Below are 25,549 nucleotides of genomic sequence, written 5' to 3' on the forward strand. Positions count from 1 at the left end.
TTCTTGGAGTACATTGCCATGACCTTCAATCTAGAATGAGATAAGACATCAGCCATGGTAATGCTAATAAGAATCTGCTAGGCAAGTTACATACTGAAATGTTAGCACTTAGAAAGGATTTATTCACTGAGGGGTATTCAAACACTGACATCTAGACACAGAACAAAAACAGAGATGCCTGCCACATGTAATAATTCTCTTGATGACATGATAACAGTGCTTTCTATTTTGTTTTGCATAAAGAGAGGTCTATATTGTAATCTGTTCACAATAATTTCAAGTTATGTTTGTAGTGATTAGCCAATAATTTAAATTAAACAATAGAAGTGACACAGCAGGGATTTAGTGGAAGGAAATGGTAACCAGAAAATTTGAATTAGGCGATAAATAGGGTTTTATACATCTTCACCAACAACAACTTCTTTAGAATTTTCAAATTGTAAAAGTAAAAATACATACGGGATTGTAATTGGAACATAGATCAAAGTTAAATTCATTTCCTCAATCAGGTTACCTGACCAGCTCAATTTATAAAACTTAACATTTATTTTAAAGGAAGCTATGTGCTACTTTAAGCAATATTTCTGGGAATTTTACACCTACCGTGTGAATATGAATTACCAATTACAGGGGAAAAAAAACATAATTTGACAATATATGATACAAGTAAAAAGGAGGAAGTAGAGAGAGAGAAAAAGTTGTGTTGCTGTAATATCCAATTTATTCTTCTCAATAAATTAACAAGATTAAGTGCTCTGAGTTTTTGTTACCTAGACCCACAGGGTTAGAGCTCATGGTCTGTATCACTTAAACTCAGAAGGAAATTACAACAGATCTCGATTTCTCAGTGGTAATACCCTCACCTTTAAAGTCAGAAGGTTATAGGTTCAAGTTCCAATCCAAGCTTTTAAGTATAAAATCTGGAACTGACACACCAGTGTAATAGTGAGAGAGCACTGCATCCTTGCAGCTGCAATAATTATGACTCTAAGTATCTGGCGCACGGCTGTGGCCCCACTCTTAACTGGATATAAACTTGCCATGCTGTTATTTTAAGGACATTTTCTAAGGCCCTCTAAGTGTTGCTGGACAGATTACGTGGCCATTATCACATTTAATTTTGTGGGACCCAGTTGTATATAAATAAGAACAAGGAATGGGAGAGTCTCAGTGCAAAACATCAACTGTTTGTTCATTCCCATGGATGTGGACTGACCTGCTGAGTTCCTCCAACATTGTGTGTGTGCTGCTAAGGAATGGGTGTAGTCAATATAATCTCTTGAACTTGCCCCAGCCACTCAATAAAATCATAGTGCATACAGTATTCAAGATTGTTTATTGCCATTCTTCAGTACACGAATGTAAAGGAGAATGAAATGATTGTGATTCTGCATCCAATCCCCAAATGCAGTCAGCACAGCACTATGGTCCAAGAACCTACTTATCTCTATAGTCAGTCCAAGAATCTACTTACTGATGAAGGGTTTTGGCCTGAGGTGTTGACTGTTTGTTCCCCTCTATAGATGCTGCCCGACCTACTGAGTTCCTCTACCATTTCAGAGTTTAAAGTTCAAAGTAAGTTTATTATCTAAGTACATATATGCCACCATATACAACTCCTTGTGGGCATAATCAATAAATCCATTAACCAAAATAGAATCAATGAAAGAAAGCAACCAGTGTGCAAAAGATAAACTGTGCAAAAACAAAAAGAAAGAAAATAAAAGAAATAATAATAATAATAATAATAATAAATAATCACTAAATATTGAGAACAGGAGATGAGTCCTTGAAAATGATTCTATAGGTTGTGGGAACAGTTCAGTGATGAGGCGAGTAAAGTTGAGTGAAGTTATCCCCACTGGTTCAAGAGGCTGATGGTTGAGGGGTAATAAATGTTCCTGTGTGAGTCCAGGGCCGGATGGCATCAGCGAGAAGACAGCATGACTGGGAGCATTTTGGGTGTGTTGATCTACTTTCCACCTTGTACATCTTCAAGGGCTCAGCTCTCTGAGGTAGAAATTTGCAACACCCACAACCCTCTGAGGGGGATTTTCCTTTTCATTTCCATCTTCAGTAGATGACCCTATTACTCTGATACAATGCTTCCACCTTGTCAGCAAGACTTTCCAAATCTTCTTCCTGTCAATAATAACCTACATTTCCAAAAGCACTCTGTGCAAAGTGTTCTGGGACATCCTGAAATTATGAAAGGCATTGTATACAAGCACAGACAGCTTACCTTACACGTCACTTGTAAAGAAAACAGATTTGCTCTGCTATGTATACACTTGCAGAGTATGTAAACATAGATGTCTATATTCATTCAAACTCAGATTCATTTTTATTTATCACCAGTACATTGAAACATACAGTGGAATGTGTTGTTTGTATTAACAACCTGCACAGCCCAAGGATGTCCTGGGGGCAGCCCGCAAGTGTTGTCACACATTCCAGCACAAACATAGCAAGCCCACAATGTTCAGCAGAACAACAGGGACCACAACAAGCAACAAGACAACAACAGCAAAACAAGCCAGAGACTTTTCTCCCCAGGGTGGAAATGGCAAATACAAGGGAGTATAATTTTAAGGTAATTATTGAAAAGTACAGTGAAGATGTCAGACACGAGGAAATCTGCAGATGCTGGAAATTCAAGCAACATGCACAAAATGCTGGTGGAATGCAGCAGGCCAGGCAATATCTATAGGGAGAAGCGCTGTCGACGTTTCGGGGCGAGACCCTTCGTCCTGACGAAGAGTCTCACCAGCGCTTCTCCCTATAGTTGCTGCCTGGCCTGCTGCACTCCACCAGCATCTTGTGTGTGTTGCGTGAAAATATTAGAGTTAGTTTTTTTTACACAGAGGGAGTTTGGTGCATCGAATGCACTGTTAGACCTCTCATCCATGAACTTTTCCAAACTTCTCTTGAATGTTGAAATCAAAAATCAAATCTGCATCCACCCTCTTGTTCCACACTTACTACCCTTAGAGTGAAGAAATTCCTTCTCATGTTCCTCTTGATCTTTATACCTTTCACCCTTAACCCATGACTTCTAGTTCTCATCTCACCCAAACTCAATGAAAAAAAACCTGCTTGAATTTCCCCTCTCTATACGCATAATAATTTTGCATACTTCTATCAAATCTCCCTCATTCTCCTACACTTCAGGGAATAAAGTCCTGACCTATTCAATCATTTCCCTATTTAACTCAGGTATTCAAATCCTGGAAACGGCCTTGTAAATTGTCTCTGTACACTTTCAATCTTATTGATAGCATCCTGTAGGTCTTGTCTTTCACAAATAATCAAAATGTCTAATGACTCCCTTGAGCATTTAAAATAATGCTAATAACATGTTAAGAATGTTTTAAGATAAAGTAAAATGAACACCTATCCAGCCCTCCCCAGCACACCTGTATACATTTGCCCTACCTATAACCCTCATAATTTTGTACACCAATGGTTCGATGTCTTGGAGCACTTCAACAACGAAAGAACTTGTGCATGGCCAGTGTACAAATCGGAAATGCTACGGGGCTCCAACAAACAGCAAGGAGATAAATGTGCAGATAACTGGGAGATAAGCCACAAATGTCCACAGTTAGGTCTCTCGTGAGTTAATAGTGGCCAAACCTCTCAAGCGGCATCCTAAACGGAGTTCACTGCCCTGGGTCCCAAGTATCGAGGCATAATATTGATAAGCAGTCCCAGTTTAAACCACGATATCCCCTCCCTCCCAGGGCTGAAATGCAGATCCCACGGCATTCCAGGAGCGAAGGAAAATGAATGGAGGGTGAAGCGAGCCATTTAAAATAGTCTGGTTACTGAACGATGCCGAAACAAAGCCACTTTTATTACAGCTACTACATCACAGAGAAGAGAACCCGGGATGCAAAACAATGACCGCGTTCAGCTTTGTTTGAGTTTGGAAAGAAAGCACCGTTTGTGCTGAGCTAGCTTCAAGACAGAATACCGGTTTAGTCACACACAAAAGGCGCGCGCACAAACACGCTGAATCAATACCACAGCCAGCAAAGTGTATAAAATCAAGAGCTAACAATATTTTCATTTCCTTCCTTGGGGGAGCACCTGCCATACTGAAATCAACCTTTTTTTGTGTGTGAAAGAAGGTTTGAATGGTGCACGCTATTGGGACACTGTTGACAGTCTATCAAGCCGTATTTAGTGCAAAACAGATCCACTCAGGCGATTATGGACCCACTTGTCTCGGCGCCATACGCCTGCTCTTTATTCCTCTCCATAGATGCTGCCTGGCCTGCTGAGGCCCTCCAGCACAGAGTGTAGTGTGTGTTACTCTGGATCCACTTGCTTCTACCCCTGTGTGGGCAGATTGCCTGTTGAGCCTCTCCACAGAGCACAATGCATCATTAAGGGGCTGGTTGGATTAACCATCTGAACCCCTGGGACCAAACCAGAAAGCAGCGACAGTGAAACCCACTCTGGCAATAAAAGCGCGGAATAGGCCCTTACAGGCACGCCGCCCCCAAAAAAATCCCCCGATTTAATCTGAGCCTGATCACGGGAGACCAATTAGCCTACCAACCGGTATGTCTTCGGACAACGTGAGGAAACCGACGTGGTCATGGTGAGCTCCTTTACAGGCAGCAGCGGGAATTGAACCCCGGTTGTTGGTACTGTTAAGCGTTACGCTAACCAGTATGCTAACGGCACTGTGAGGTAAATGACTAACTACACGCATTCGCGTTCTAGTCTGCCGTACTTGATAGAAAATTAAATATCTATTGTCTTTATTCTTTAACAGGCATATGTAACAGACCAGGGCAACCGTATAGATCGTGGGGGGTGAGAAAGCCAAAGATGAATTCAGAAGGTTTGGCATCTTCATAGCCCCACAACTAAACAGCGAGCATTCCTAGTGGCCAACCATTTTCATTCCAGTTCCCATTCCGACATGTCAGTCCACAGCCTCTAGAGCCATGGTGAGGCCTCTCTTGGGTTGGAGGAATAACACCTCATATTCCATCTGAGTGGCATCCAACTTTATGGTATGAACATAGATTCCTCCAAATTTCTGTAATTTTCCCCCCTCCCTTTCCTTCTTTCATACCCCACTCTGGCTCCTCTCTTTCCTCACCTGCCTATTTTCTTCTCTCCCTGCTGCCCCTCCTCCTTCCCTTTCTCCCATGGTCCACTCTCCTTTTCTATCATTTCCTTCTTCTACAGCCCTTTATTTACCCTTTCCACCTTTACCTCCCAGCTTCTTACTTCATTAACCCCCCCACCCACCAGGCTTCACCTGCCACCTAGCTTGTCCTTGTACCCCTCCCCCGACCTTCTTCCCCCTTTCTTTTTTAGTCCTGATGAAGGGTCTTACCCTGAAATGTCTACTTTGTTTATTTCAATAGATGCTGTCTGACCTGCTGAGTTCCTCCAGCATTTTGTGTGTATTGCTCTGGATTTCCAGCATCAGCAGATCTGTGTTTGTGACAGTAACTAGTTTCCCTGACTACATGGATTCAACATATTAGCCTGTGGGTGAACTAAGAAATACAGGGGTCACAAATATGTTAACAAGGACACCAGCAGCATTACAAAGACTTTAACAGACTGAAGTTAAAAGTTAACCAAACACATGAAATACTACTAAGTGGCTTGGTTAACTGTTTCTTCCTGGTTTGCCAGGAACTAATTAACCAGTGTCTCACACAAAGCCCAAAGGCAAATTCTGTTTTAACTGTTTACTGTGTAAATCTGCTGGAATGATAAAAGATTAGGAAGGTCCATGACTTCTGCCAGTATTGCATCACCCCTCACTAGAAAGCCACTGATCAGAGCTGATTGGTCACTTCAACTTCACAGCCAGTCTTCAAGACTGAAAACCAATTCACATTTCGCTATAAGCAAAAGCACCTTCAAAGTACAAATTTATTATCAAAGTGCATATGTCATTAGATACTACCCTGAGATTCATTTTCCTACAGGCATCCACAAACAAATAAAAAAGACATACAAGAAAATCAATGAAAAACTACACAGAAAGACTGACAGGCAACCAATGTGCAAAAAAAAGCAAACTGTGCAAATATTAAATTGCAGATATATAAATAGTATTGACAACATGGTTCAAATGATCCAGATAGTTCTTATTATCAAAGAAAGTATATAGTATACAACCTGACACACTTGTCTTCACAGACCTCCACAAAAAAAGAACCCCAAAAGAACGAAGGACAAAAAAGCGTTAGACCCCCCCCCAAAGCCCCCCTTCCCCATACAAACATCAACGCAACAACCTCCCCCACTCCCCCCCACCGCCCAAGAGTAGCAGAGTCCTTGAAAGTGAGTCCATAGGTTGTGGAATCCATAGTTCAATGTTAAGGTGAGTGAAGTTATCTACGGTGTTTCAGGAGCCCCATGGTTGAAGGGTAATAACTGTTCCTGAACCTGGTGGTGTGGGATCTAAGGCTCCTGGACCTCCTTCCAGCTGAACAAATGATTTTACCAAGGTCTCTCCATGAAGAACCAGAGTGAGTGCCGAACATTTTGTAACCTGAGTCACCAGCATGAAAAGGGATATATGTTACAGCACTAAAATGCTGCACTGTGTAAGATTAATATCATCTAAATCAATTGGTTCTTTGTTCTAGATTGATTTCCACATTTGAAAATAAAAGATCCAAGGATAATTTCATAAACTCAGTCCAACCTGATTCAGCAGTGGGTGGAGGTACTTGCAGACCGAGCTTATTGACAAATTACTCACAATCTCCGAATACAGAAGCAATACTTTGGAGAGACTGTAGCTAAATCCTCAGATTTTCCATTTTCAAGTTAAGAATGTGAGCAATACGAGGAGAAATATGGCAGCTCTGGCTAAATATCTTTGCTATTTTCATTGCATGCAATATTTATCAGTGAACCATTTCCATGCTTTCTATTTTAAGATGGCATAAAGAACAGCACAGCCCGGGCCTATTTTGATTGTTTATTTCCACACAATGCACTCTTGCAACAGCCTGCGGGGACAGGACCGAAATAGGTCAACACAGTCGACAATCTGCACGAGAAGACCCCATTAGGCATCCTCCTCAGGAGGGTGAAGGGGGACAGCAAAGATGCAGAGAGCTGACAGAACGACACATAATTAAGTCATACAACTGTCTTCCCCACTTCAATCTTTTTATCCTTGCAGTTGGTACTCAAGTTCATCCAGCATTTAAACAGATTCATTTCTTTTATCACATGTAGGCTGAAGCATACAGTGAAATGTGTTTTACGTTTAGAAACCAACATAACCTAAAGATGTGCTGGGGGCTGCGCGCAAGTGTCACTACACATTCCGGTGCCAAAGAATATCATGCCCACCATGTCCAGAAAACAACACAAGCAACAACAACAAAATAAAACAAATGTAAACAAGCTCCTTTCCCACACTCCCACCTACACACACAGATAGGCCTCCAACCCCTGGAAAGGCCACATCAGGGCCTCCGACCTCCAGTCCCTAACCCGGACTCTCAGATATTGGGCCTCTGACCCTCCAGACTTGCCGACTTCAAACTACAGCCTCGATCTTCAGGATATCATGGTCAGCACCGTGGCATTGTGGTTAATGTAATGCTATTACAGTGCTAGTGACCCAGGGTCAATTCCCACTGCTAACTATAAAGAGTTTATCAATTCTCCCTGTGACCACGTGGATTTCCTCCTACATTCCAAAGACGCATGTACAAGTTAGTAGGTTATTTGGTTACATCGGTTACACAGCATGAGCTAGAAGGGCCTGTTGGTGACTGTATCTCTAAATAAAAATCTTCCCTACTTTCCCCTTGTTAGGTCAATGAACTTTACCCCACCAACAGTCAGAATACAACAATCTCCGGCCTCGATTATATTTTATAGTCAAATCACTTTAATCAGGTTGAAAATCACTGAATTGAACCACCAGTGCTCGGCCTATTCCCTCACTGTTAGACCGAATTGCTAGAATTTTTTGCTGCCCAGTTTAAACCCCGAATGCTCTACGGCAGATTTGATTCCTATTATCCTAACAGAAGGGCAAGGGGTATAAATCTTTCAGGTACTGGAGAAACACACACAAAATGCTGGATTGATTTCCTGTGCTCTGTCCACCACAAATGGTGGGCTTTCCCGGTGGTATGCTCTTTAATTCCACTTCCCATTCCCATATGTCAGTTCGTGGCCTTTTCTACGCCATGATGAAGGTTGAAGGAGCAACACCTCATTTTCAGCCTCATTAGCCACCAATCTGATGGCATGAACATTATTTCTCCACCTTCTGGCAATTTCTCACCCCTCCCCTTTCTCTTTTTCCATTCCCCATTCTGGCCTCCCTCCTACCCCCTTCTGTTCTCCTCACCTGCCTTTCATTGCCCCCTCCCCTCCACTTCCCGGTGCCTCTTCTCCTTCCCTTTCTCCCATGGTTCACTCTTCTCTCCAATCAGATTCCTTGTCAGTCTTTGCCCCTTCCAACTATCACCTCTCAGCTCCTTACCTCATCCTGCCCCCTCACCCATCCACCTACTTTTCCCGTCACCTGATTCCAACTATCACTTTCTAGCTTGTACTGCTTCCTCTTATTTCAGGCTTCTTCCCCCTTCCTTTCCAGTCCTGGTGAATCATCGACTATTTATTACCCTCCATAGGTGCTGCCTGACCTACTGAATTTCTGCAGCATTTTGCATGTCACTCTGGGTTTCCAGCATCTTTAGAATCTCGTGTTCAAATCTTGGAGTTCCCTTATCAGGTGGAAAGGCAAAGCAGTTGTTTATTGCAAGGAACAGGATTATTTTCCCTGCACCCTAAACATAGAAAGTGTAAATTTAATGAAGGTGCCTAGGCATCGTGCAGCACAGTAGTGTAACGCTATTACAGCCCAATAACCGAGTTCAACTCCCATCACTGACTGTTAGGAGTTTCTATGTTTTCTGCTTGGTTTTCCTCTGGGTGCTCTGGTTTCCTCTCACATTCCAAAGACATAAGGGTTAGTAGGTTAATTGGTCACATGGGTGTAATAGGGCAGCACAGGCTTGTTGGTCAGAAGGGTCTGTTCCTGTGCTGTATCTCTAAATAAAAAGAAAATGTACTGTATGGTGGAGCACCGATGACTTGGATGGGAGACAGTTGGGTTGTTGCTAAGGGTCACCCAAAACCCTGTCCATGTGGTGAACACTTTACTCTTCTGCAAGGAAAGGCATGAGATGTACTTCAGCTTTTAACTTGTGAAGTGGAAGAGCATCTGGAACTCCGAAGTCTGCAACACAAGAGACTGGGAGCTGCGATACACTAGACTATTTTCTCTACGATATCACATTGAGTTGCAGATCAGTCAGCTCCACCCATCCAGGGCTCACACAGGCTTGGCCGTAACCTGCTTGCAAATTACTTCAAAGAAATTGATCCTTAAAAGATTTAGCAGATTATCTGCATCCTTGACATCTGATCTCTTTGTACCCATTTCTAACTGAGAAGGAGGGCTTGCAGAATGTAACACAAAACTAATGCCTTTGAGGATCTATTATTTTTGTAAAAGATCAAGGTCGTATTTTTTTTCATCCAACTGGTACTGAAATAATAGTCTCCTGAAGACTGAGGTTTTTTTTAAACACAGTGAGTGGTGAGTGTGTGGAACGCCCTACCAGGGGTGGTGGTCTAGGCAGATACATCAGGGTCATAAGAAACTCTTAGATAGGCATATAGATGAGAGATAAATGAAGGGCTCTGTAGGAGGGAAGGGTTAACTTGATCTCAGAGTAGGTTAAATTGATCAGACATTCTTACCTCACAAGGAGGCCTGGAGCACCTTCTGGTGCAAGAACGTCACAAAGTTAATGCAGCTCCAAAAGCTGAGAAGATAGTAGGTTCAAAATGACATGAGGGGTAAAAAAAAGTTCTACCCACTGAGTAGTTAAGGTATGGAATGTGATCTCTGTGCTAGGAGGAAGGTGCAGCAGCAGTGTTCTACCAGGAGCTGGGTAAGCATCTGAAAGGCAACATTGTGGGCCGAAGGGCCTGTATGGTAATGTTGGATGTATAGTTCTGCTTCAGTACTTTATCTTTCATTTCAGCAATGTACCCCAACTTCGAAACAAATAAGCTAAACCCTTGTTTCAAAAACAATACAAAATATTTTTTTTTTACAGCATTTAAACATGATTCTTCCCCCTTCTAGGCCACAGGTGACAGTAAAATTGGAAGAAACTAGAGAGATACCACCGGGACATATCAAGCAACAGTAATGGGCTCTTCGCAGCTGGAGAAACAAACAATGTGGAATGGCAATTTGGATTTATTAGAACCTTATGCTGCTCTCACTGCTGTGGTCCTGTTAGCTAAAAGGCATGGAACAAGTGACTATTAGCCTGGTGCGTGCAATCCCAAATTGCCAGTTTAAATTTTGGTATCCAAGGAGAGCTTTTTTTTCCATCACAGATGAGTTGATAAATTAAAAACTTCTGTTGGGCAGATTTAGATTAAGACAATTTTCCTTCCAAACCATAATTAGGCAGCCATGAATATTCCACACAGAGACAGGAACAGGTGGATTTTCAATTTAAACAAGTGGTTTTGCATATATCTGAGATCTCAGCACTGGAAAGAGACAGGAGCAGTCATTGAAAATGCCTGGTCAATCAGGCAAGTTCCAACACCACCCCACTCGATCACCCTTCATGTCTCATCATTCTGTTTGATCTGGTTAACATAAGGACTTTCACCAAAATTGCTCCCAGCTGTATTTGAACAGGTAATATGTTTAACCACCACCCCCCACCAAAAGGATATTGTTAACTGGTTGAACTCCTAATCAATTAACAAAAAAAGAGAACATCTGTGAAAGGTTGAAATACACAGTCCTGATGAAGGGTTTTGGCCTGAAATGTTGACTCTTTGTTCCTGTCCATAGATGCTGCCTGACTTGCTGAGTTCCTCGAGCCCTCCGGCATTTTATGTCTGTTACTCTGGATTTCCAGCATCTGCAAAATTTCCTGTGTTTATACATAGCAACTGACCTAATTCTTTTAACAAGTTGAGCAGGGAAGTTCACTCCAGAGAAGGTTCACAAGATCGATCCCGGGAAGGAGCGGGTCAATATATGGCTCAGGGACTGTAGTTGCTGGAGTTTGGAAGGATTGGGTGTGGGGGGGGGGGGGGGGGGGGGGGAAGAATTTCATTGAAACCTACTGAATATTGAAAAGCCTAGTTAGAGTGGATGTGAGGAAGATGTTTCCTATAGTTGAGGAGCCTAGAACCAAGAAGGTGTAGCCTCAGAATACAAGGATTTCCCTCTACAACAGAGTTGAGAAAGAATTACTTTACTCAGAGTGGTGAATCTGTAGAATTTATTGCCACAGTTGGCTGTGAAGGCCAAGTTAAAGCAGACGTTGATAAGTTCTTGATTAGTAAGGGTGTCAAAAGTTATGGGAAGAAGGCAAAAGAATGGTGTTGAGAGAGATAATAAATCAGCCATGATGGAATGGTGGAGTAGACTCAATGGGCTGAATGGTCTAACTCTGCTCCTGCTGTATGATTTATGGTCTTTCGTTTTTGGACACGGTCATGAACAGGATGACTTGCTGGTATAAGTGAAGTTATACTTGGCAATGTTTACGTTTTTCTTGCTTTCTACAGTGTGAATTTGTGGGGATAGGTCAACCTTCTACAGCGAATGGCCAGTGCAAATGAATTTAGAAAGCCAGACAAAGTCTATACTTGGCCACCCACAGTCAACATGATCCAGATAGTAATTGGATATCACATTAAGTCTGAAATTTAAAATTGCTTCAACTTGATGAAGGAGAATTCAGTAAGGACAGCACGGTCAGCACAAACATTTTACAGTGCCAACAATCACCAAGCGGGGTTTTATAAAGGAAGAAAGCAGGTGTTCCCAATCTTTTCTATGCCATGGACCCCTACCATTAACCAAAGGGTCCGTGGACCCCAGGTTGGGCACCCCTGGAATAAAGAGTCAACGTTTTGAACCCTTAACTTCATCAGGACTCCCTAACTTAGGATCTCCCTAACTTCTCAGTTAGAAATCCTCTAATTTGTGATCTAAGAACATATGAAATATTGAGCTGCATTTGCCTGATGCTGGAAATCTACAGTCTCTCCCTCAATATTTAAGAATTTGTACTTTAAGAATGGCAGAAGCATGTTAAAGATAAGGGAGTCTCACGTGGTTCCATCTAGGATAAAGGCAAGTCGTTCTTAACCCTTGGCACACAGTGCATCTCTCCATTGTGACATCTTCTGTTATTTAATCAACGGTCATTCTCAACTAATTAACTTCAAGAAAAACTACTGCTCTGAACACACAGCTTGCGTATGGCTGTAATTCAATTAGCAGGCTGTTAATAGAGATATGCTAGCAGTAATAGGTTCAAGATAAGTATAGTAACATTATTTGACCTAGAAATGTATCTAGTAGGGATGCATATATAAATGAGAAAATCGCACACAATCGTCAGAAATTATCCAACCTCCCTTTTTTCTGAAGGGAAGTTAACTTTAAGTTTCTCGATTCTGCTGGAACTGACAAAATTTAGGGGCAAACTAACGACGCAAACAAAGTAATAAATCACTCTCCTTTTCACACATGCGCACTTGTGAGGACAATTTGAACGCAGGCCGCTGACTGACACCACCTGACCTGTTGGACTGTGGGTTGGATCTCAAATGTAGTTTGGCTCTTGTGAAAAGAAATACAAGTTTGAAAAGGGTCTGAAAAGAAAGAGGACGGTTGGGTTTTGCAGAGCACGTTCACATCTGTCAGGAGAACGCTCGCCAAACAGCATCTATCAGGAGAAGATTTACAGCAACTTTTCCCAAACCAAATTCACCTTCTTGGGATGCAACGTCGGTACTGATTTAACCTTAAATGATAAAAGTAGATTAATCACTTAGATAGTTAAAAAAAAAGTTGTAGTTTGCAACTTTTAAGAGAAATTTGGATAGGCACATGGATGGAAGGGGGCATGGTTCGTGTGCAGGTCAATAGGACTAGACAGAATAATAGTTCAGCATGGACTAGATGGGCAGAAGGGCCTGTTTTTGTGCTGTAAGGGTAAATTAACTATCACAATGTTTTTTTTTTAAATGCATGTGCGGTTGTGAGTACATTTTGAACACAGGCTGCTGACTCCACCTGACTGTTGGACTGTGAGTTTCTGTGCTACGACTCTAGTGAAAGGTTGGGTCAGGGATTCTCGCGGCTGCTGGTTTGCAAATTAAATTGTAGGATATGCAAGCAAAGTCAGTCTGCACATTTGTGGGTCTTGATGGATTCAAAGCTGGCACTTGGAGTCAGAAGCGTCAAACAAGGTCTGCTTCATCCTCAGCAAAATATTAGGCTGTAATTCTGCACCTTCACAGGAAAAGCACCCGCAGATCAGCGACGCTGCCAAGGTTACTCTTCAGTGACGGGGGAGCCAGTTTATTATGGTGATCCACAGAAACCAATCCCTCTTCTTGGATCATTTATCTTTCCAGCAAAGTGACATATGGCTTTGTCTACACGTGCTCTCTGCATTGTATCTGTCCCTGGAAACACCTATCTCTTTCTACTGCCACCAGGCTATCTTGTAAGTATGCTCAAACAGAATTTAAAGGTAAAGAATCACCATTTAACTTAAATAGTATTAGTTAAACAAAACAAGCTGACTACATGTTTCCTATGGTATATTTCGACAAATTCCTGTCACTACACAATGACTAATTTGCCAACATTCTAGTACATTTATCAGTGTAAGTTGGAAACATTCAAGAGGATACAAAGCACAGTCTGACTCTGTGCACGTATTTGAAGAGAAAATGTATTGAATGGTTCGTGTTGAACTGTACAGGAACAGTTGACAAGGATTCAGGCTTAGCGGGCAGGTGCTCTTGCTGGCATCCCTAGGCTAAAGTAATGTAGATGTTGTGAAGTGGAAATAAAAACCAGAAATCGTTGATAATGCTCAGTATGTCAAGCAGCATAGATTCATATAGTTCCCTTAAATAAAACACCTTTCACCCTTAACCCCTGACCTCTAATGGAGGTCAGCGTTTTACACTGAAATGAAAGGTCAATGACCTAAATGGCTGTTTCTCGCCCCAGAGCAGATGCTGACTTTGGCATGGACTAGATGGATTGAAGGGCCTGTTTCTGTGCTCTACTGCTCAATGACTTGCTCAGTATTACCTGTGCTTATTGTTGCTAGCACTGAACATGCAACACAGAAAACATTCTTCATAATAGCTTCCACCAAACCCACTTCATCTCACAATCCACTTTTACTTTCCTCGTCAACCTGTACTTCCATCAGTTTATCAACTTTCCCTAAAATACACCACATGTTATTCACCACAGTCACTCCTTGGTGTAGTTAGCTGCACACTATAAACATTGCCTTGATTAGCTTTATTTTGTCACATGTACACATACATCAAAAGATACAGGTGAAAGGCGTTGTTTGCGTCAAATTGAATCAGAGAGGATAGTGTTAGGAGCAGCCCACAAGTGTCACCATGCTTCTGGCACCAACATAGCATGCCCACAACTAACTAACCCTAAATGCACGTCTGTGGTATGATGGTTAGAATAGGGTTTCTTTGGTAAAATTGCTCTGAATTCTCTGGTGGATCTATTAATGGCTGTTTTATATTTATATATTCAGCGATACAGTACAGAACAGGCTCTTCCAGCCCAATGAGCCACATCACCCAGCAACCACTTGTTTAACCCTAGCCTAATCACAGGACAATTTACAATGATCCATTAATCAACTGACAGGTACATGTTTGGACTATGGGAGGAAACTGGAGCACCTGGTGGAAACCCGTGTGGCTCTTTGGGAGAACTGAGTCCTTACAGATGGCATTGGATTCAAGCTCTGAACTCCAACACCCTAAGCTGTAACAGCACCACACTAACCACTGCACTACTGTGGCACACCATGGATGAGAGAAGTATGGAGGACTGAAAGTTTAAGTCAGTATAGTTCTCGTGCAGAACAACCACATCTTGGCAACGTCTTGGCTCACTTTTAATAAGAAAGGCAAATCGAAAAGAATTCTGTAGTAAATTCTCAACCAATTAACCTATTACTCTCCCCTCTTTTGTACATAACATTAAGGAAAAGCCCTAGACAAACCAAGTTTTATTCTTCAAAGGGTTACAATTGAATCAGTTTTGCTCCACTGCCACCCTGAAATAACTTTCTGACCAATTTTCCTTTACATGAGTTTCACTATATTTGGATGATCACTCTTGGAGCCTTAGGTCCCACACCAGCAGGGTCAGGAACAGTTATTACCCTTCAGCCATCAGGCTCCTGGATCAACATGGATAACTTCACTCATTTGGACAACAAACTGATTTCACAACCTATGGACTCACTTTGAAGGACTCTACAACTCATGTTCTCAGCACAATGTGTGTACGTATGCATGTATGTATTTGCACATTTTGTCTTTTGCACTTTGGTTGTTCGTTTTTGTGTGTAGTTTTTCATTGGTTTTCTTTGTTCTACTGTGAAAGTCTGCAAGAAAATGAATCTCAGGGTAGTAGATGGTGACACATATGTACTTTGATAATAAATCTACTTTGAACGTTGAAGTTCAGAAGCTGAACATGCCAACAGACATCAGAAACTCTGGAAGAATGCTTCTGATTCAACTTACAATCAAGATGACTTTTGTAGATCTGAAAACATCTTTACAATTGCAGGGCCAAATTCCCTAATCTGACTTGGCATACACAAAATATCTTGAACTTTGTGATACACATCCGATTTCACATGCTACATGTGAAATCAGTTAAGTTCTTTTCAATTTTAATTCAACCCCATTCCCCTTCCAATATGCTGGTCCATGGCCTCCTCTACAGCCACTCTCAGTTTGGATGGCCAGCAGCCTGACTGCACAACCATCAATTTACTTCTGGTAATTTCTCCACCCCTCCCCATTTTTTCCACTCTTTTCCCACTCCCCATTCTGGCTCCTGCTTACCCCTTCTCTTCTCTGCACCTGTGCATCACTTCCCTCTGTTACCCCTTCTCCTTCCCTTTCTCCCATGATCCACCATCCTATCAGATTCCTCCTTCTTCAGCCCTCTACCTCTTCCACCTATCACCTCCCAGCTTCCGACTTCATCTCCGCTTCCCCAAACGCCCACCTTCTCCCTCACCTGGTTTCACCCATCATCCTGTACTCCTTCTCTTTCCCCCACCTTATTCTGGCTCCCTTCCCCCTTCCTTTCCAGTCCCGATGAAGAGTCTTGGCCTGTAACAGCGAACGTTTCTTCATTTCCACAGATGCTGCCTGACCTACCGAGTTCCTCCAGCATTTTCCGCGTGTTGCTCTAACTCCATTCACAGTATTGAATTCAATCTCAAGTGGCAACTTGCCAGCGAGGCAGCTCGACCTGATGCAGACTTTGTTTTAATAGGGGGGGGGGGGGGTTTACAGGAGGAAAACACGTGGCGGCCAGGGCTCAGAACACAATACACAAACAGCCACAAGTCACAGCTGTGCTCGCACGGGTTGTTTTCGGGCATTTCTGGACATCCTAACTCACATTGTCCTCCAGACAACCAAGCCGTCTTGTAAATCACAAAGTGATAATGAGGAACAGTGCTGAGGGGTGGACGGATTATCTGTGTCTCTCACGTGGTCCCCAAGCCAGAGCCTATAGCAGCAGTTCCAGCGAGGTTTGTGCCAGAGTCCAAATCAAGTTTTGTAGGTTTTTTTTAAAAAAAATTGTGCTTAGAAATGCATATCAAAGGAACTGCAATAATATAATGCCTTTCACAACCTCAGGATATCCCAAAGCTGTGAAAGGTGCTCTATAAATTCCATTCTTTTAATGCTGATTTATAAGCACAGGTTTTGGCCCTGACAAAGAAATTTGGAAGTACAGCAAATATTTTCCTCCTGTACTTCAGTGCACTTACAGATAATGTGGGAAATGCAGTGGCTAAAATTGCAGACAGCAAGCTCTTTACGACAGCAACGTAATAAACCGCAGAGGACTTGTAACATCCAGATGACTTGATGTTGGTTAACTGAAGCAGGGGAACGTCAGGGTCCTATCCTTTAAGTATTGCTATTCAGCCTCTCACATCAAGCTCAGGTTAGCACCTCGTCAAGATTGGATCACTACAGGGTGCAGTTTGGCCGGTTAAATTAGATTAGATTAAACCCTTACTTCATTGGAATGAAACTGGAATGCTGTTGCCAACAGCACCATATTAAATAGATAGTGTACACTGCAGTGAAAAGTTTAGTGAACTGCACCTTCCCTGATAGAGTGACTTTACAATGTAGATTATAAAACAGGAGCAGGATTAGGCCATTCAGCCATCGAGTCTGCTCCACCATTTCACCATGGCTGATTTATTATCCCTGTCAATCGCAGACAAACTCTGAAGAGTATTGATAATGGCTCGGGTCACCCATCTTGTAAAGACGCTGCTCAGAAGGCAATGGCAAACCACTTCTGTAGAAAAATTTACAGAGAACCATCATGATTACCAAAGACCATGCTCATTCATGTCTTACCGCATGGCACATGATGATGATGATCACACACAGAATGCTGGAGGAACTCAACAAGTCAGGCAGCATTTATGGAGAGGAATACAGAGTCAACATTTTGAGCAGAGTGTCCCAGGGTCCAACTTCAGCAATGTCAGTGATGTGTCTAAGGCTATGCTTAGCTACAATGTGTAGATACCTGGTAAAGATTGGGCTGTTCAGCCATAGGCATACTAATGAGCCTGTTTGCTTGCTGTATGCCTCTAGTATGTGAATCATATTGTCGTTACACAGCCCAAATGGGGAACAGGGAATGAAGGAAAGGAGACGGCAAAGATTTAGTAACCATAAAGTGAGAATGACAGCAACATTCCTAGACAACAGAACTACTTGCATCTATATAGCACCTTCAGTATGGAATATTGTCCCAAGCTGCACCAAGGCACAGAACATAAAACAATATAGTACAGACCCTTTGGCCCAAAATGTTGTGCTGACCTTTACCCTACTCTGGTTTCTGCCATGTGAAAGTCTCCCTATCTTTGCATCTTATCAGCTTGTATATTTCTATTAAGTCATATCCTCCAAAGAGAAAGGCCCTAACTAGCTCAATTCATTTTCATGAGACATGACTATATCATGGGATTCTTTCCATTGGAAAATATTTTAAGAGGCAGAACAAGTCTCAATAATGGTATAGCAAGAACAGCGACGGAAAATGATCGATTGTATGATGCACTTGCGGTAGCACCATGTACTGTGCTGGCACCCTGGGAGTCAGAATGGGTAGACCTTTGGGGAAACTGGAGCCAACACCAAAAGAGAAAGAAAAACAAAGCATTGGAACACTTCTTTTTTCAGGCAAGCGCTCGGCCCACAAGACATAGGAACAGAATCAGACCATTCGGCCCATCCAGTCTGATCCACCATTCTATCAGTGCTGATTTATTATCCCTCTCAACCCCATTCTCCCGCCGAGCCTTTCAGCGAGTCGTTCCTTCAACTGCACAGAAAGCGCACATCCCTCACATTCTATGCGACAGGGAAGCCGATTTCTCCTGCAAGCTCGTTTGCCAAACTTCTCAAACTTAGGCGGCGGGGGCTCGTTGCCGTCAGCACTTGATCGGTGAAGGGGGAGGGGGTAGCATCGTCTCGAGTCATCGTTGAATTTATGTTGTTAAAATAAAGTAGCCAATGTCCTCTCGCGCCAGAGGGAGCGAAAAACAATTGTAATCCGGCAAACGCGAGAAGGCAGACAAACAAGAGGAAATATTGACACTGCTGTCTATTTGTTGATGATAACTAAGCAACAGTGGAAATATACTTCCGCCTAATGCATTTGGATCGATGACGTTTTTGCAACCCACACAGCCCTGCAATCGCCATGCACGTCAGCAGGAAAACATTACATTTTTTTTCATGAAAGAAGAAGTCATGCTTCCTAAATTGGAGTTGTGTGTTCAGTGCACGACTGCTTCCCACGCACTCCCCTTGAGCCAGGGGTCCCATCAAACCCCAGGTTCTTCTTCGCTCCCCGGCCCGCCGCCGCCTTTCCGGGGTCTCCCGATGCCTTCCCCCACCCGCCCCCCGTAAACTGGCAAAAACCAGCTGATCGCCAGGTTCAAAGTCATCTTGTCTCCTCATCACGGATGGCCTCGCTTGCTGCAGTTAGCAGGTCAGCAGTTTCCCTTCAGTTCAAGCCAGGCAGGAGAGAGAGGAGGGGGCGTGAGGGAAAGAAAGAGAGGGAGTGGGAAGGGGAGAGAGGGAGACAAATAGCGGGGACGGGATTGAGAGAGAGAGAGAGAGAGAGAGGAGAGCGCGGGAGGGATAGAGTGAGAAGGGCGGGAGAGAGAGAGAGAGAAAAGCGGCCGACCCCTTTCCTCTTAAATAAAAAAATAAAGCACCTTTTTTTTTGTTTTTCTTTCTCCTTTCCTTGCACTGTCTGAGCTGCCTGCAGCTTCGAAATCTCTCCATCGATTTCGAGCACGGGTCAAATGAAAAGATTTGTCTACTTTTGAAAAGAATACAATAGAATCTAATGCACAATAAACAAACGATTAGAGCGAATGTTTTGAGTCTTCAGTGTCCTCGTGTTCTAGTCAATTATAGCTCAGTTTTCGACCTCCAGCACACACAAACACACAGAGTACACTGCAGGCAGTGAGTGTGCTTTAAAACAATAAACCATGTTACAAAATATGTTTTTAAAGTGGACTTCAATGGCTACGAAGATCAAAGCGGTAACTACAAGCTCTCAGTCCAAGTCTGTGCCTCAAAACACATCGGCAGCAAACGTCGAGAAGGAAGGCGCGTGTTTTTTTTCAAACACTGCCTCATTTTTTTTTCCTTTTGTTATTGTACTTTAAATTTCCCATTCAGGGCTCGAGTTGGGCTCCGCGTGGTTTGCTGAGGGCGATAGGCGCCCGATAGTAAATGTGACGTACGCTCCAAGACATCGCCTCTTGAAAGAGGAAAGCTGCCGTCACATGGTTGAATGGATAAGTAAAAGTGATCAGTTTTCCAACTTGATTCGGTGACTCGCCTTCCGCGGCTCCCCTTCCACCAGCTTTCAGTCCATTTACAAACTTAACCACCATAACTGACACCATTAGCTCACCGCCGACCGCTTTCGAATCTTAACCTGTTTTTAATGCAACGAGGGGGTGATTTTATTCTGCAACCACTCCCCAAATGCACAAGTTCCCGAAGATATAACACGGACCTGCTCTTCTCATTTCAGTAGAGCCCCTTCGCCCGGTTTGTGAAGGAAAGTCAATGCCAAATATTGCAATTAAGCCCTAATGAAACACGGCGGTAAACAGACTCTGGAGATTACTAAAACATCTGCAACATTATTATTTTCTCGTCTAGAAATTAACTGCACTGGAGATATCAAACTGAAGTTAATCCCGTCCTCACCTTGGCTAATGATCCCATGGAAACGATCAAACGCCTCAGTGTTAACCAACTTTACAGCCAGAGATAACGTGAACATGAACAAAATGCTTTCTAAATTACGCGCAATCCAGAACAAAAAAATAAAGCGCCGCTCAGTTTGTCAACAACAAAAAAAATCCCTCGCGCTCGTGTGTGTGTGTGTGTGTGTCAGGAAATTTAAAATTAACTAAAAGACTTAATTTTTTTTAAAAAGACATTTAAATCTTTTTCATGGGCGGTTCTCGCAGGTAACTCCCCGCCTCTGAATGATACCCCACTGATAACAAGAGACAAAGAGGGGCTTGTTACACGCACCAGGAATCCCGCGACCGTCTTTCCCAAGTCGTCTACACTCGAAAAGATCTTTGACAAATACACATCTAAGAACCAGGACTTGACAAATAACGGCTACACTGGGAGGGGGTGGGGGTGGAGGAGAGAGGTAGAAACACGCAAAAAAAAATGTTGAGAGAGCAGTTTATTACTAGTTCAGAAAATAAAAAATCCTCTTTAATCCCTGTGCAGTCAATACTAATCCCGGATAAATCAGACTCCTTCTCCGTCTCCCGCTTCACTCGTGAATCGGAAACTGCTTTTACTGAGTATTAATTACACAGATAACTAAAAGATGCTAGGCGCCCGAGATGGATCACAATAGACAAAAAAACAGGAAATATACACACACATCTTTCGCAATATTTAGCAAATGTCAGCTGGAGCGCCCCGGGGAGAGGGGAGATGGCTAACCGACTGAGATTTCACTGATTAACGTTTAAATTTAAACACCGTAAACGATTTGCAGGGGGACAAACTTCCTTATCCCGGATTAATTCGGGGGATTCGCAGTCCGGCAACGCTGCCCAACCTCGGCTTCTTTCTTTCTCTCCTCAACGTGAGGTTCTCAACTAAGATCAGCTAACCTGTGCCTCTCTCGGTCTTCGGGTCAACCTTACAGCCGGGGAGACTGTGCGAAAGATGGCTATTTAAATAAAAACACAAGTTGAGATTTTACGTACCGAGATGTGCTGTTCCATACGAGGTGCCTCGACTCTCTGAGACACAAGTAACATCGTGCAAAGATCGCTCAGGTTTAAAATCCACTTTGGATAAAAAGTAACGCGATATAACGGCCGCCGACTTCCCCTCTAAATCTCACACAAGTTCATCCCACGGCGTGTTATGCAGCCGCTGATAATTCTGTGTCTCTCTTGAATGTTGCCAAGTACATTAGCATCAGCCTACGGCAACCCGGGCAGCGGGCGGGGCTGGTCTCCCAGAGCGGTATGGATAGGGCAGCTCCAACACAGCGTCAAGGAGGGGAGGGAGGGAGGGAGCACAAGGGGAATGTACGCCAGCGACTTTGCGCAAGCCGCGCTCTAAAAGGCATTCTGGTCATCGTAGTTCGCCCCGTCACGGGAGGCGGAGAGAGAGGACGCGAAAGTCGCCAGTGAATCCGCTCTCCGCGATCCAAGAGAAACTTCTTCGCCTAAGTAGTAGGTGAGGCGATTGAAACCAAACTTGGTTCCATTTTCGCTCCCCATGATCTCAGCGCCTCCCGAAGCATTTCTCAGCCAGTGAGATACTTCTCAAATGTATTCGCATGAAATGTGTTTACGTACGGCAGTTTTGCGAGCGATAACGGTGCGGTGACCCTAGAAGCAGTTCACATTGTTCGACTGAGGGAGACTCTCACCCTTCCGGTGACCTTATTCTTAAACGGTAAATGCGACTCCGGGTGGGTGAAGAAGTCCCTCAGGTATTGTGGTCGTGCACCACCCGAGGGGGGGGGGGGTCACAGGCATGGCAACAGTCCAACTGGTTTTAAATGGATTTGATAGACGACTACTGAAAGCATTGAATATGAATGCAAGTATGAAAATGTTTGTACTTGTAAATTATTCTTATTATAAATAAAGTTTATTTTGATAGAAAAAAAGGTAAATGTGAGGAGGGTGTTTTCTCCCCTGGATAAGGACCATAAGATATAGGAGCAGAACCAGGCCATTCGGCCCATCGAGTTCGCTTCACCATTCAATCACGGCTGACTTTTTCCTTGACTTCTCTCCATAACTCTTCACCCTCTTTTAAAAAAAATCAAGAACCTATCAGTCTCTGGCTTAAGTATATGCAGAAGGCCATCAGATTCACCACTCTCCGGCTCAAGAAATTCCTCCTCTACCCAGTTTTAGAGTGGTGTCACTTTATACTGAGGCTGTGCCCTCATATTCTGGGTTGTCTTATGGATGGAAATATCCTCTCCACATACGCTCTGTTCAGGCCTTTCTATATACAGTAGGTTTCACTGAGACTCTTCCCCCCCACGCCCCCCCCATCCTTCTGAACTCTGATGTATACAGCCTCAGAGACTTCAAATGCTCCTCATACAGTTCATGATTCAGCCTTTCATTCGTGTGAACCTGCGCTAGACTGTCTCCAGGGCCAGCATATCCTTCCTCAGATACAGGGCAGCAACTTACAGTGTTCCAAAAGCTGTACGTCCTTAGACACAAGAGATTCTGCACATGTTGGAAATATTGCAACACTCATAAAGTGCTGGTTAGGCAATATTTGGCATGGACGTGGATGTCTTTAACTTACAGTAATTTCTCACCCTTCCCCTTCTCTCTCTTTCCATTCCCCACTGCAGTTCCCCTCTCACCCATTCCCTTTTACTCAGCTGTCCATCACCTCCCTTTGGTGCCCTCACCTTATTAGTCAGCCCTTTACCCCCGAGCTTCTCACTTCATCCCCCTCCCTCACCCACTCCCCTTCATCCCCTTCCCCACTCACCTGGTCTCACCTATGCTATCACCTGCCAGCTTGTACTCCTCTTCCCCACCTTTTTATTCTGGCTTCTGTCCCTTTCGTTTCCAGGCCTAATGAAGGATCTTGGCCCGAAATGTCAACTGTTTGTTCCCCTCCTTGGATGTTTCTTGCTTTGCTGAGTTCCTCTGGCACTTTGTGTGTGTTGCAGTACATTCTTGATTTTATACCCTAGTCTTCTTGAAATGAATGTTAACATTGCACTTGCCTCCCTTACTACAAGCTGCAAGCTGACCATGAGAAAACCCTGAACTCGCTCTCCCAAGTCCCTTTGCACCTCCAATTTCTGAATTCTTTCCTCACTTAAAAAATAGTCTACACTTTTATTCTTCCTGTTCAGTTTGCATAACCCACACTTTCCGATGTTGCATTCCAAATACCACTTCTCTGGCCACACTCCTAACCTGGCCAAGTGCTTCTGCAGACTCCCTGTCTCTGCAACACTACTTATCCCTCCATCGACAGTTGTATCATCTGCAAACTTGGCGTCAAAACCACCGGTTCCCTCATCTATATCATTAATATATGAAGTGAAACAAGTGTAGAACTAAGGACGATGGTCATGAGGTCATCACAAGCCATAGAGTAATACAACATGGGAACAAGTCTTTCAGCACAACAAGGCGTCTACCAAGCTAGTCCCACTTGCCCACATTTGGCCTGTATCCCTATAACCTCTTCGATCCATGAACTTATCAATGATTCAATGTTCCAATTTAACATCAGAGAATGTACACAGAATACAACCTGAAATTCTTACTCTTCACAGACATCCATGAAACAGAAGAGAAACCGCAAAGAATGAACGATAGAAGTTATTAGAACCCAAAGCCCCCTCCCCCTTCCACGCACAAGCTGCAGCAAAAGCACCATCCCTCTCCCCACTTGCTCCAGCAAAAAATACACATCAGCCCCCACCACTGACTGTGTAAGCAACAGCAAATCCCCCAGAGTCCATCAAAAACCACTGTTCATCCCAACACTTTGACATCTCAGGCAGGCTCTCTGTCTTGGTAACGAGAGAGAGAGAGCTACCGCTCCTGCCAAAGTGAGAGGGAGGCCAACAGTTAACTGTTTTGATGTCTTCCGACATTTTAACAGTCTCTTCACAAGGAGTGTATATTTTAGACCATAAGACATAGGAACAGAATTAGGCCATTCATCCCATCTAGCTTGCTCTGCCATTTGATCATGGCTGATTTATCTTCCCTCAGAGCCCCATTCTCCAGCCTTCTCCTCGTAACCGTTGATCAAGAACCGATCAACCTCCAGTTAAATACACATAAACATGGCCTCCACAGCCGTCTGTGGCACTGAATTCCACACACTCACCACTCTCTGGCTAAAGAAATTCCTCCTCATCTCTGTTCTAAAGGGACATCCTTGTCTTTAAGTTGGATATGTGGAGATATTCCTTCATTGAAAGGGTGGTAAATGTTTAGAATTCTCTCTCCTTAAGGGCTGTAGAAACTCTGCTATCGATGCTAGTCGAAACAGGGATCGACAGACGATCTGCTGGAGGAACGGCAGATTGAGCAGCATCTGTGGGGGGGGGGGAAGGAATTGTCAAAGCTTCAGGTAGAAACCTTGTATCAGGGTAAAATGTCCTTGAGTGAGACGATTCCTTCTCCTCTCTCCACCCAACCCCTTCAGTTGGTACTAGACCTGCTGAGTTCCTCCAGCAGATTGTTGGTCACTCCAGATTCCAGCATCTGCATTCTCCTGTGCCTCCATGTAATGGACATGGCAAACTGGTGCAGGAACATACTGTGACACAGGCCATCAGCCACTGTTGAATGGTGGAACAGGATGGGGGTGAGTAAGGGGGTGGAAGAGAAAGGCAAAAAGCCTGCTCTTGCTCCTTATGTTCTTATTTAAATAATGTCATGGCATCTTTCTCAACCAAATTTTACATCGACTTCAGATAACAGGTAGGTTTCATCTGAAACACAGCACCTTCTAAGGTACTAAATCTGTATCTGAAATAAAACCAGAACATCAAAGAGAAGTACCTGCAGATAATGGACATTTATTTATCGATTGAGATACAACACGGAATAGGCCCTTCCAGTCCTTCAAACCATGTTGCCCAACAAACCCCAATCTAACCCTGGCCTAATCACAAGACAAGTTACATCAACCAATTAGCCAGTAGATCTTTGGACTGGGGGGGAGGAACGGGAACACCCAGGGGGAACATCTGAAATAAAAACAGAAACTCATGGGTCAGGCTGCATCCGTGAAAAGAGAAACAGGGCTAAAGTTT

At 43.4% G+C, this 25,549-nt stretch overlaps 1 protein-coding gene across 2 annotated transcripts in view; it reads right to left on the reverse strand.

Annotated features, from left to right (window-relative positions):
• LOC132397928 (mastermind-like protein 2) overlaps nucleotides 1-21,678 on the reverse strand; it is a 135,284-nt gene extending 113,606 nt beyond the window's left edge. For both annotated transcript variants that reach the window (XM_059976746.1, XM_059976745.1), the window contains exon 1: nucleotides 21,477-21,678. In XM_059976746.1, the coding sequence (XP_059832729.1) occupies nucleotides 21,477-21,530 (54 nt within the window). In that variant the 5' untranslated portion in view covers nucleotides 21,531-21,678. The remainder of the gene's footprint in view (nucleotides 1-21,476) is intronic.
• Between the last annotated feature and the right edge of the window lie 3,871 nt (nucleotides 21,679-25,549).

Source organism: Hypanus sabinus, chromosome 8 (genome assembly GCF_030144855.1).
Source record: "Hypanus sabinus isolate sHypSab1 chromosome 8, sHypSab1.hap1, whole genome shotgun sequence".
NCBI lineage: Eukaryota > Metazoa > Chordata > Chondrichthyes > Myliobatiformes > Dasyatidae > Hypanus > Hypanus sabinus.